The sequence below is a fragment of the Schistocerca serialis genome, chromosome 1, assembly GCF_023864345.2.
Source record: "Schistocerca serialis cubense isolate TAMUIC-IGC-003099 chromosome 1, iqSchSeri2.2, whole genome shotgun sequence".
NCBI lineage: Eukaryota > Metazoa > Arthropoda > Insecta > Orthoptera > Acrididae > Schistocerca > Schistocerca serialis.
In genome coordinates, this window is record NC_064638.1 from 1131652197 (window position 1) to 1131664329 (window position 12133).

The window sequence follows — 12133 nt, forward strand, 5'->3', positions numbered from 1 at the left end:
CATTTTGGAACAGATAACACGATTATAAAGTCCCAAAGGGACTTGTTGCTGCCTGTCGCTGACAGTGTAATAACTGAGATCATAATTTCATTATAGAAAGCGCATGCATTACCGGAAGGTATCTACATCTGATCACCTGCCCTCTTAATCGATTAGAACATTCTTTAGGAACATGAACATAGCTCCAACTGAACAGCTCAACTGCTTCATTGCATGTGGTGTTCTCAGAACGCTTCCAGTCCTGAATCTGACAACTTTTGAATCTGACAAAGAAGAATATACTTTATCTCGTCGACATTGGCGCTGTTTCCGACTGAATTAAGCCAACTAAGATAATTCTGCCAGTAGAAACTGCGAGACAGTGAAGGACATTTTGCAGCAGAGAGTACGATTATAAAGTCCCAACAGGACGAGAGCCAAGAAACCGCCAAACTCGAGTTGTGAAGTGACTGAAATATTTATACTCAAGGGAAATCCGTTGCTGCAGTTGTCACCACAAGATCGTTGCTCCCAGTGATTAAGCTATCTCAGAGTCACCAGGTCCTAACCTCTTGTTTAACTTTTTATACAGACGTCGACTGGGGCGAAAAGTGGAGCTGAAAAGATTTCGAAGATACATCTTAGCAGTCCTTCACCAGCACCCGTTTCTCCGCGGAAGTTGTATCTTAATCAACATCCACTTTGTCGTTTCTCCCGTACTTCATCCAGCGAGGATTTGCTGCTAAGGTAATCAACAGAACACTCATTCTCATCGAGCAAGGACTGTAACGCAAGGCATTCATACTTTTTGGATTGGTCAAATATCTGTCCGATATAAACTGTTATACTTGGTATATTAGCTTCATTGCTTCTGCAACTGTCTGTCCAGACCTTGGGACCATAGGCTCAAGAGCAGTTCTCTTCGATCTGACTAATAGGGCGCTTTTGCTGTCCATGTTTACTCATCCTTAGAACACTGGTATTTGCTCTGACACGTGTCAGCATACTTAATCGCACTTTTTCATGTATCTTCAGGGCGACTGCATAGTTATTGACTCAATCAGACAGGGAGCTGAAGTCAGGTTGTCTGTTTGTTTAACTACCTGCAGTATTTCTGCTTCCAAACTGATTATCTAAATTTTTTGACATTCCTGATGCATCTTCATGGCGACTATCAACTTGAGAAACTGTTGAGGTGTACAAGAGATTCCTGGTTTTCCTGTTGTACGAAAAACGACTCTAAGCTTACTGCTTGCAATATGTCAAACTGTGTTCTTTAACTTCTTGTATCCACACAGTGAGTGTTTCTGTTGTAACTGTGAAGGTAATCAATTTATTGGTTCCGTAAATGTGGAAGAAGTAGATGCTCCCAGAACTTGATTTCTCTCTTCAAGTTTTCTGTGGTTACTTGCTGAAGCGAGTATCGAGGTAAACAAGTGCTGCTTCGTGATACGTAGAACCGTATTTTGCAAGCTTTTTGTGGTATAATCGATGCAGCACATTTCTAGATAGAGGGTATCTGCTTCTAATCCGTCGATCTGTGTCTTTAAATCTTGCGGTGTCATTGTTTCCCAAAATGACTATCAAGGGAAGAAGAGAAAGTGTTACTGGGTGGTGCAATCTATAAGTCGACTTATATTCTGCAGCCTCCTGGCTGTGGTCAGTGAAGGGAGGTTCGGTTGTAAGACGGTGCAACAAACTAGTGAAGAATTTTTGATCTCCAGTTTGCAGTCGCTCGGGATACCCTCTTTGTGACTTACCCTACAGTGCTCGTGGGGTCAGTGAAGAGAAGTGTGGTTTTCTGATTGTGTAATAAGTGAGTGGTGTATTCTTGCGCCCAATATTTGGACCTTTTCGAGGTACTCTTTTGGAGTAGACGTAGTGTGACTAGTTTCTGGGCTAACTGTGGAGTGGGGTAACGAGAAGTGGGGCCGGGTGATGATGCAACAAGGGACCGGCGCGAGCGACGGGGCGGGCGCGATGTCTGCAGCGACGGCGGCCCCCGACGCCGCGTGGGCGGCGGCCGTGTCGGCGGAGGCGCTGACGCGCAACGTGTGGGTGCAGGCGGGCTTCATGGGCGCGCACCTGGCCACGCTGGTGATGGGGCTGGCCAGCAACATCGTGCTGCTGCGCGCGCTGCACCGCGGCGGCAGCTCGCTGACGGCGGCGGGCGACGTGTGCGCCGTGGGCACCGCCACGGCGCACTGCATCCTCATGTGCGTGCTCGTGGTGCACGTGCCCGCGCTCAACCACTTCTACGGCGTGTCGTCGCTGGGCCGCGACACGTGCCGCCTCGAGGACGCCACCTTCCTCTTCGTCGCCATCGTCACCAGCCTCACGCTGTGCGCCTCCTCGCTGCAGCTGCTCGTCGAGTCCGTCGGCCACTCGGCCACCGACGACGCAGAGTCGCTGCCCTACCGCTGCATGCTCTGGTTCCTGCAGGTGCGTACGCCACCTCACTACATATACATCTTGTAAGGTGCCTCTTACCAGAGGAAGACATTTTTACCAGTTTCACAAATTACTGTCTCTTATTGATGTCCCCAGAATGAGATTTTCACTCTGCAGCGTAGTGTGCGCTGATATGAAACTTCCTGGCAGATTAAAACTGCGTGCCGGACCGAGACTCGAACTCGGGACCTTTGCCTTTCGCCGTCGCGGTCTCGGTCCGGCACACAGTTTTAATCTGCCAGGAAGTTTCGTATCAGCGCACACTCCGCTGCAGAGTGAAAATCTCATTCTGGAAATATCCCCCAGGCTGTGGCTAAGCCATGTCTCCGCAATATCCTTTCTTTCAAGAGTGCTAGTTCTGCAAGGTTCCCAGGAGAGCTTCTGTAAAGTTTGGAAGGTAGGAGACGAGGTAGTGGCAGAAGTAAAGCTCTTAGGACGGGGCGTGAGTCGTGCTTAGATAGCTCAGTTGGTAGAGCACTTGTCCGCGAAAGCCAAAGGTCCCGAGTTCGAGTCTCGGTCCGGCACACAGTTTTAACCTGCCAGGAAGTTTCATAACAGCGCACACTCCGCTGCAGAGTGAAAATCTCATTCTGGAAACATCCCCCAGGCTGTGGCTAAGCCATGTCTCCGCAATATCCTTTCTTTCAAGAGTGCTAGTTCTGCAAGGTTCCCAGGAGAGCTTCTGTAAAGTTTGGAAGGTAGGAGACGAGGTAGTGGCAGAAGTAAAGCTCTTAGGACGGGGCGTGAGTCGTGCTTAGATAGCTCAGTTGGTAGAGCACTTGTCCGCGAAAGCCAAAGGTCCCGAGTTCGAGTCTCGGTCCGACACACAGTTTCAACCTGCCAGGAAGTTTCATATCAGCGCACACTCCGCTGCAGAGTGAAAATCTCATTCTGGAAATACCCCCAGGCTGTGGCTAAGCCATGTCTCCGCAATATCCTTTCTTTCAGGAGTGCTAGTTCTGCAAGGTTCGCAGGAGAGCTTCTGTAAAGTTTGGAAGGTAGGAGACGAGGTAGTAGCAGAAGTAAAGCTCTTAGGACGGGGCGTGAGTCGTGCTTGGGTAGCTCAGTTGGTAGAGCACTTGCCCGCGAAAGCCAAAGGTCCCGAGTTCGAGTCTCGGTCCGGCACACAGTTTTAACCTGCCAGGAAGTTTCATATCAGCGCACACTCCGCTGCAGAGTGAAAATCTCATTCTGGAAACATCCCTCAGGCTGTGGCTAAGCCATGTCTCCGCAATATCCTTTCTTTCAGGAGTGCTAGTTCTGCGCCGGCCGAAGTGGCCGTGCGGTTCTAGGCGCTGCAGTCTGCAACCGCGAGACCGCTACGGTCGCAGGTTCGAATCCTGTCTCGGGCATGGATGTCTGTGATGTCCTTAGGTTAGTTAAGTTTAACTAGTTCTAAGTTCTAGGGGACTAATGGCCTCAGCAGTTGATTCCCATAGTGCTCATAGCCATTTGAACCATATTTTGCTAGTTCTGCAGGGTTCGCAGGAGAGCTTCTGTAAAGTATGGAAGGTAGGAGACGAGGTACTGGCAGAAGTAAAGTTGTGAGGACGGGGCGTGAGTCGTGCTTGGGTAGCTCAGTTGGTAGAGCACTTGGCCGCGAAAGGCAAAGGTCCCGAGTTCGAATCTCGGTCCGGCACACAGTTTTAATGTGCCAGGTAGTTTCTTATTGATGTATTCACGATAGTTAGGAAGTGCTGTAATCCGTAGCCTGCCATGAATCGGAGAGCATTTCCCACGCTGGCTGGCTAGGTGACGAAGCGACCATATGTCGCGCGTAGTGGGGTGGGGCTCGGCGCTGGACCGTAGCAACAAGCGTCAGCCTGGGAAATATACGTGACGGGAAGTACCGCCATCTTGGCGCCAAAGTCACCGATTTTGTTTATTTACATTTAATAATTAAAGTCATTTATGGCAACATGAATACTAGGAGGAGCCTCTGGATGTTTAAAACTATTTATCATAATTTTGCCTCGTTAAAATTCACACCCGTTCATTAACAAATGCGTATCTTAGTAAGTACGAACTTGATCGGAAATCCACGAACTGTGACGAAACTAGTAAGAGATACGGACTGCGCGCCAAAGACGGCAGTCGGCGTTAATAGCTCTTCCTGTCTTGTTCGCTGGCCGGGTTGGCCAAGCGGTTAAAGGCGCTACAGTCTGGAACCGTGCGACCGCTACGGTCGCAGGTTCGAATCCTGCCTCGGGCAAAGATGTGTGTGATGTCCTTAGGTTAGTTAGGTTTAAGTAGTTCTAAGTTCAAGGGGACTGATGACGTTAGAAGTTAAGTCCCATAGTGGTCAGAGCCTGTCTTGTTCGATGGTAACCATGCTCTCGGTTACAAGTAGTTTGTGAAACGAGTGTTTCATTATTGATCTAATAGGAATAAAAGTGATATTACGGCATTCTGAATGTTAATTTCGAGTAAATAGATACCCCAAAGTTGATCGACAGCAATATCAGATAATTAGCTTGCACCGACAGAGACATCCAATGCGCCAATGAGGAATCTGCACGGGATGACATTTACGAGAGCTGCACCGCGCACAGGTAGGAGGAAATCCGACGACACGACCCACCGAGGCGCATCAAGGATGGTCCGACTTACACTCGCAAATTCCGGGTGGAAATGCTGACCAGTCATACTGTACGTCACATATACCACCCTTTACGGACTCGCGGCTAAGCTGAGTAATAACAGTATCAGTTTAGAAGTGAGGGGATCTTGCAATCTGCACCCTGCAAACCACAATGTAATGTGTAGTGGAAGGTACCAGGGGCGTTCGGGAAGTAGTGCGACACTTTCTTCTTTTCTAAATGTAGGTTGGTTTTATTCAACATTCCAGTACACCATATTATTCCCCACCCTTTTGGCTACGAAACCCTATATTTCAACACAATCCCCGTTCAATGCGACGGCGTTACACCAACTTACTGGTAGGGCCTGTATCTCTGCATTGTACCATTCTAATGGTAGACGTCAGATCCAACGTCTTGCTGCATCAATCACCACCCCACCATTCACTTACTGCTTCAGCAGAGTGCGTCCTTCATCAGGCCAAACAGATTGAAGTCGGAAGGAGCGAGATCCGGGTTGTAGGGGAGGATCAGGAAGAACAGTCCACTGAAGATTTGTGAGCTCCTTTCGGGTGCGCAGACTTGTCTGAGGCCTTGCCTTGTTATGGAGAAGGAAAAGTTCGTTTGCATTTCTGTGGCGACGAACACGCTAAAGTTGTTTCTTCAGTTTCCTGAGAGTAGACAATACACTTAAGAGTTTATCGTTCCACCATAAGGGAGAACATCAAACTGAATAACTACTTTACAGTAGCAAAAAACAGTCGCCACGACTTTACCAGCTGACGGTGCGGCTTAGAAACTTTTTCTTCGAGGGAGACATGATATGGCACCACTCCATGGATTGCGGTTTTATTCCCATTTCGAACTGATGAAGCCCTGTTTCGTCGCCTGTGACGATGTTAAACAAAAATTGTCATGATCAGCCTCGTAACTGCAGGCATTTCCACACAAATGGAGCTTCGTTTCTTCTTACGGTCTTCTGTTAGGACGCGAGGAACCCAACGGGCACATGCCTTTGAGAACACAAATGATGGACGATTACGTCAGCGCTACAAACAGAGACTTCCAGTTCCGCAGTGAGGTGTTTGATTGCGATCCGTCGATCACCTCGATTTAGAGTCTCCGCACCATCAAACATTGCAGGAGCCACAGGTATGTCCGGCCAGCCGGCACACAGAAGATAGGACAGGTTTGTGCTATCTCGTTGCGGTGATGATAAACTCATCGTCCAGCGACTCACCGTGCTTTTGTTCACTACGAGGTCTGCGTAAACATTCTGCAAGCGCCTATAAAGATCTGCGGTGCTCTGGTTTTCCACGAAAAGAAACTCAATGAGAGTACTCAGCTTCGAAAGCATCTCCTTTGCAGGCGCCATTTTGAAGACAGCGCCGCCACCTATCGGAACTTCACGGATCTATACGGGCGGAAGTAGGAATATTCCATGAAGTACGACAACCGAAACTGCACGAGAAAAAAAATGTTTGATACTAGAAGACTTCTTTTCATCAAGAGCGTCCCCTTTGCCTCTCCTAGTGTTCTTCTTGTGTCCTCCTCGCTTCGTCCGTCGCGTGTTATTTTGTTTCCGAGGTAGCAGAATTCTTTCACTTCATCTGCCGGATGGTCATTAGTTTTGATTTTAAGTTTACTGTTAATCTCATTTCTGCTACTCGTTAACACTTTCGTTTTTCTTCGGTTTACCCTCAATCCAAAGAGACTTAAGAGACCTTTCTTTCCATTCAAAAGATCCTGCAATTCTTCTTTACCTTCGCTAAGCACAGCAATGTCATTGATATCCTTTCACCCTTGTAATCCCTTTGCTGAACCTGTCCTTTATTTCCATCGTTACTTCTTCGATGTACAGACTGAAAAGTAGGGGCAAAGACTACATCACTGTCCAACACACTTTGTAATCCAAGCACTTCGTTCTTCGTCTTCCATTCTTGTTGTTCCGTCGTGGTTCTTGTATATATTGTACATTACCCACCTTTCCCTGAACTTATTCGTATTTTTGAGAATTTCAAACACCTTGCACCACTTTACACTATAGAACGCTTTTTCGAGGTCGACAAATCGAAAGAACGTGTCTCGCTTCCATAATCAAGCCCAACATCAGAACGGCCTCTCTTATGTCATTACCTTTCCGAAAGACAAATTGGTCGTCATCTAACAGATCCTCAATTTTTCTCCATTCTTCTGTATACTGAGGTGACAAAAGTCATGGGATGGCAATATGCACATTTACGGATGGCGGCAGTATCGCGTACACAAGGTATGAAAGGGCAGTGCATTGGCTGAGCTGTCGTTTGTACTCTGGTGATTGGCGTGAAAAGATTTCCGACGTGCTTACGGCCGCACAAAGGGGATTAACAGACTTTGAACGCGAAATGGTACTTGGAGCTAGAGCCATGGAACATTCCATTTCGGAACTCGTTAGAGAATTCAGTAGTCGCAGATCCACAGTCTCAAGAGCGTGCCGAGAATACCACAGTTCAGGTATTACTTCATTACCAGGGGCAACACAGTGGCAGACGGTCTTTACTTGACGGCCGAGAGCATCGCCGTCTGTACAGAGTTGTCAGTGCTAACAGACAAGCAGCGCCGCGTGAAATAATCACAGAAATCAATGTGGGACGTACAACGAACGTACCCGTTAGCACAGTGAGGCGAAATTTCACGTTAGTAGGCTGTGGCAGCAGACGACCGACGCGAGTGCCTTTGCTAACAGCACGACACCGGCTTCAGCGCCTCTTCTGTACTGGCGACCATATGGGTTGGACCTTAGACAACAGGTGACTCCATAATGGTGTGGGCTGTGTTTACATAAAATAGACTGTGTCCTCTGGTACAACTGACCCGGACATTGGCTGCAAATGGATATGTTCGGCTACTTGGAGACCATTTGAAGCCATTCATGGACTTCATGTTCCCAAACAACGACGGAATTTTTATGGACAGAGTGAAGTGGTGCAATGGTTATTACACAAGACTCGCATTCGGAAGGGCGACGATTCAAACCAGCGTCCGGCCATCCTGACTTAGGTTTTCTGTGATTTCATAAAATCGCTTCAGGCAAATGCCAGGATTGTTTCTTTGAAAAGGCACGGACGATTTCCCCCCCACCCCACCCCACCCACCCACCCCCCACCCCATCCTTCCGTAACTCAAGCTTGTACTCCGCCTCTAATGGCCTCGTTGTCGACGGGTCGTTAAACACTGATCTCCTCCCCCTCCTCTAATGTTTATGGACGGCAATGCGCCACGTCTCCGGACCACAATTGTCCACGATTGGTTTGTAGAACATTCTGGAGAATTCGAGCGAACTACATGGCCACCAGATACGAATCTCATCGAACCTTTCTGGGAGTTAATGGAGAGGTCAGTTCGCGAACGACATTCTGGACCGGCAACACTTTCGTAAAGATGGACGGCTATAGTGGTAGCATGGCTCAGTAGTTAAAGTGGGCTCTGATAAGGACCGTTCATTTACTCGCACTGATGCTCTGAAAGAATTAGCTGCCTATTACAGGGACAATCAATTGAAATCAAATCCTTCTAAGACCCAGACCTGTGCTTTCCACCTGCGAAACAGACAGGCTAGTAGAACCTTGCAGATAGATTGGGAAGGAACCTCTTTAGAACACTGCAAGACTCCAAAATACCTCGGAGTCACTCTGGACCGTGCTCTTACATATAAGGAACACTGCTTAAAAACAAAGCAAAAAGTGGCTGCCAGGAACAATGTGGTTAGGAAGCTGACTGGAACAACATGGGGAGCACAGCCAGACACAGTTCGCACATCCGCATTAGCCCTCTGCTACTCTGCAGCTGAGTACGCTTGCCCAGTATGGTGCAGATCTACACATACAAAGAAAGTTGATGTTGCTCTGAATGAGACATGTCGTATCGCTACGGGTTGTCTAAGAGCCACACCTGTGGAAAAACTGTACTGCTTATCCGCCATAGCCCCCCCCCCCCCCGGACATCCGAAGAGATACAGCAGCACGGAGTGAAATGAAGAAGGCATTAACATCCGAAGCCCACCCACTACATGGCCACCAACCGGCACAGCAAAGACTTGTGTCTAGAAAGAGCTTCCTTCACAGTACAGAACCACTTGCTGACACTCCACATCAACACCGGGAGAAGAGATGGCAGGTCAGATGCCAGCATCTGGAGGAGTGGCTGATTCCGCAAGAAGTTCTTCCCCCAGGCCACACAGAGAAATGGTCCACATGGAAATCACTCAACCGCCTGCGTCCTTCTGTCACAAGATCCAAGAGTACTCTGGAGAGGTGGGGCTTCCAGGTGGACTCTCTATAGTGTGACTGCGGAGCTGCCGTGCAGACATCAACACATCTACTACAATGCACATTACCTCCAACTGTGTGCACCATGGAGGACCTCGCAAACGCTACACAAAGTGCACTGGACGTTGCAAATTTTTGGGCATCCACTGTACAGATTAAAATTACCTTATTTTTGACAACACAATCTGTGTCTAATCATTTATTTCATTCTTGACTAGTTTAATTTATAGACCATAATGTATGTAGTAATGTATCTAATATTGTTTTTAGTTTGCTTCTGACACGATAAATATATATAAAATGGCTCAGTATTCCTCCAGGGGAGTTCTAACGACTTATTGTCTCCATGCCATGTCGAGTTGCTGCACTACCCCTGGCAAGAGGAGGTCCGACACGGTATTAGGAGATATCCCATGACTTTTGTCACCTCGGTGTATATTATTCTTATCAGCAACTTGGATGCACTAGCTGTTAAACTAACTCTGCGAGAATTCTTGCATTTATCTGCCCTTTCTGTCTTCGAAATTGTGGGAATGATAATTTTTGAAAGTGTGATGGTGTGTGTCTACTCTTACAGATTATACAAATCAACTTTATTAGTCCTTTGTTTGTCACTTTCTCCACTGATTTTAGAAATTCCAAAGGAATCATCCAAAACTTGTGAAATTTTAGTAATATGTGAGATGTATGTCGGGGGAAATTGTTGAGGATGACCAAGGATTGATTGTAGTAACCGGATCCAAATGGATGTAATTTGCAATACTTATACTGAGATGAAAGACCTCACAGAGGATAGATTAGACTGGAGAGTGCATCAGATCAATCTTCCACCTGAAAACCACAACAACATATGCTGGAGGGCGAAATATTTTCTTGATGCATTTATAAAAGTGAGCACTACGAATTTTCTGAGTAAGTGTTGCACAACACTTTTTCTACAGCATCTCCAACGGCGATTTTTTTTAGCATATCTGTAGCACTCCCAGACTTTAGGAAAATAAGCAATAATTGGTCGTACAATACTGCTGAACAAGTAGTAGATAATTTTTTGCTCCCGGCATTTTGTCACCGATAACCTTAGAATTTCAAAGATTTTATCCCTAACAACATTACAGAAGCTATGTCATACTGTAAAGTAGACCTGTTTTCGCTTAATCCTCTCCTTACCCTTGAACTGTTACCTCTCGTGTGTCAAGTTGCGTCTCTTAACTTGCGTGACCTTGCTGCGACCTTTGGCTGCTACAGTCGAATAAACTATGAACATGTAGTCCAGTCAACGAATAAAAATTAGGGAAAAAGATAATGTAGTTAAAAATTTTTGTACAGTAGCAAGATGTCGTGTCATGAACAACATATTGAAAATCTGGACCGGTGGGATCTGAGCGTGGGAGTGGGGGCGTGTCTAAAGGTCACTCTTTATATTGTGCCTCAATAATTCGAAAATCGAGGCTTCTAGCGCAAATATGTCCCAGTACAAAATTAAACTATATTCAATTTCCTACAGATAGGCACTATTAATTTTTCCTGTAGGCCTAATAGCTTCCGCATTGCAGGAGATAGGGTTTTGATGGTACAAAATTAATGTTTATTGTTGAATGAAGTGGGTTAAGAAAATAATATTAAATATATGTGAGTGCCACTTCTAAGTGCAGTAGAGCCATATTAAGGGATTAATTTATGTTTTAGTGGTGTGAGAGGGGTGGAGGATAGAAGTCCGATGTTGCCAGATTGAGGTCATGCGGTTCCCTCGTTCGTAGGACTGCAACCTCAAGAGTGAGTAGGTAATTCTGCACTCTGTCTAGACCACTATCTCACAGGAGGCAATTGCAGTTTGATTCGCAAAGTTATACCGCCCCTCCGCAGCGCGCCTTATGAACCCCTGGCGATACAGTGCACATACAAACTTGGGGGGAGGGAGGGGAGGGGTTATTTTCCATAGAGTAGGTTAACCCTGCATAGAATATAGATATAAGTTACTAATAATGCTAACGTAAGAAACGAATGTGTACGGAATCTATGTAAATCTCTGCACACTGTTGTATACCGCTAGATAGGAAACTACACTAATGGCCATTAAAATTGCTACACCACGAAGATGACGTGCTACAGACGCGAAATTTAACCGACAGGAAGAAGATGTTGTGATATGCAAATTATTACAGAATGAGATTTTCACTCTGCAGCGGAGTGTGCGCTGATATGAAACTTCCTGGCAGATTAAAACTGTGTGCCGGACCGAGACTCGAACTCGGGACCTTTGCCTTTCGCGGGCAAGTGCTCTGCCACCTGAGCTACCCGGACGGTGCGTGAGTCGTGCTGTGGCTGTGGTCGTGGCTGTGACTAAGCCATGTCTCCGCAATATCCTTTCTTTCAGGAGTGCTAGTTCTGCAAGATTAGCAGGAGAGCTTCTGTAAAGTTTGGAAGGTAGGAGACGAGGTACTGGCAGAAGTAAAGTTGTGAGGACGGGGCGTGAGTCGTGCTTGGGTAGCTCAGGTGGTAGAGCACTTGCCGGCGAAAGGCAAAGGTCCCGAGTTCGTGTCTCGGTCAGGCACTCAGTTTTAATCTGCCAGGAAGTTGCAAATGATTAGCTTCGCAGAACATTCACACAAGGCTGGCGCCGGTGGCGACACCTACAAGGTGCTGACATGAGGAAAGTTTCCAACCGATTTCTCATACACAAACAGCAGTTGACCGGCCTGGTGAAACGTTGTTGTGACGCCTCGTGTAAGGTGCAGAAATGCGTACCATCACGTTTCCGACTTTGATAAAGGTCGGATTGTAGCCTATCGCGATTGTGGTTTATCGTATCGCGACATT

General features: G+C 47.0%; 1 protein-coding gene across 1 annotated transcript in view; it reads left to right on the forward strand.

The window, feature by feature from the left end:
* Positions 1-1917: 1917 nt before the first annotated feature.
* Positions 1918-12133, forward strand: part of LOC126455858 (uncharacterized) — a 114504-nt gene continuing 104288 nt past the window's right edge. The window contains exon 1 of the mRNA XM_050091623.1: positions 1918-2421. Coding sequence (XP_049947580.1) covers positions 1918-2421 — 504 coding nt within the window. The remainder of the gene's footprint in view (positions 2422-12133) is intronic.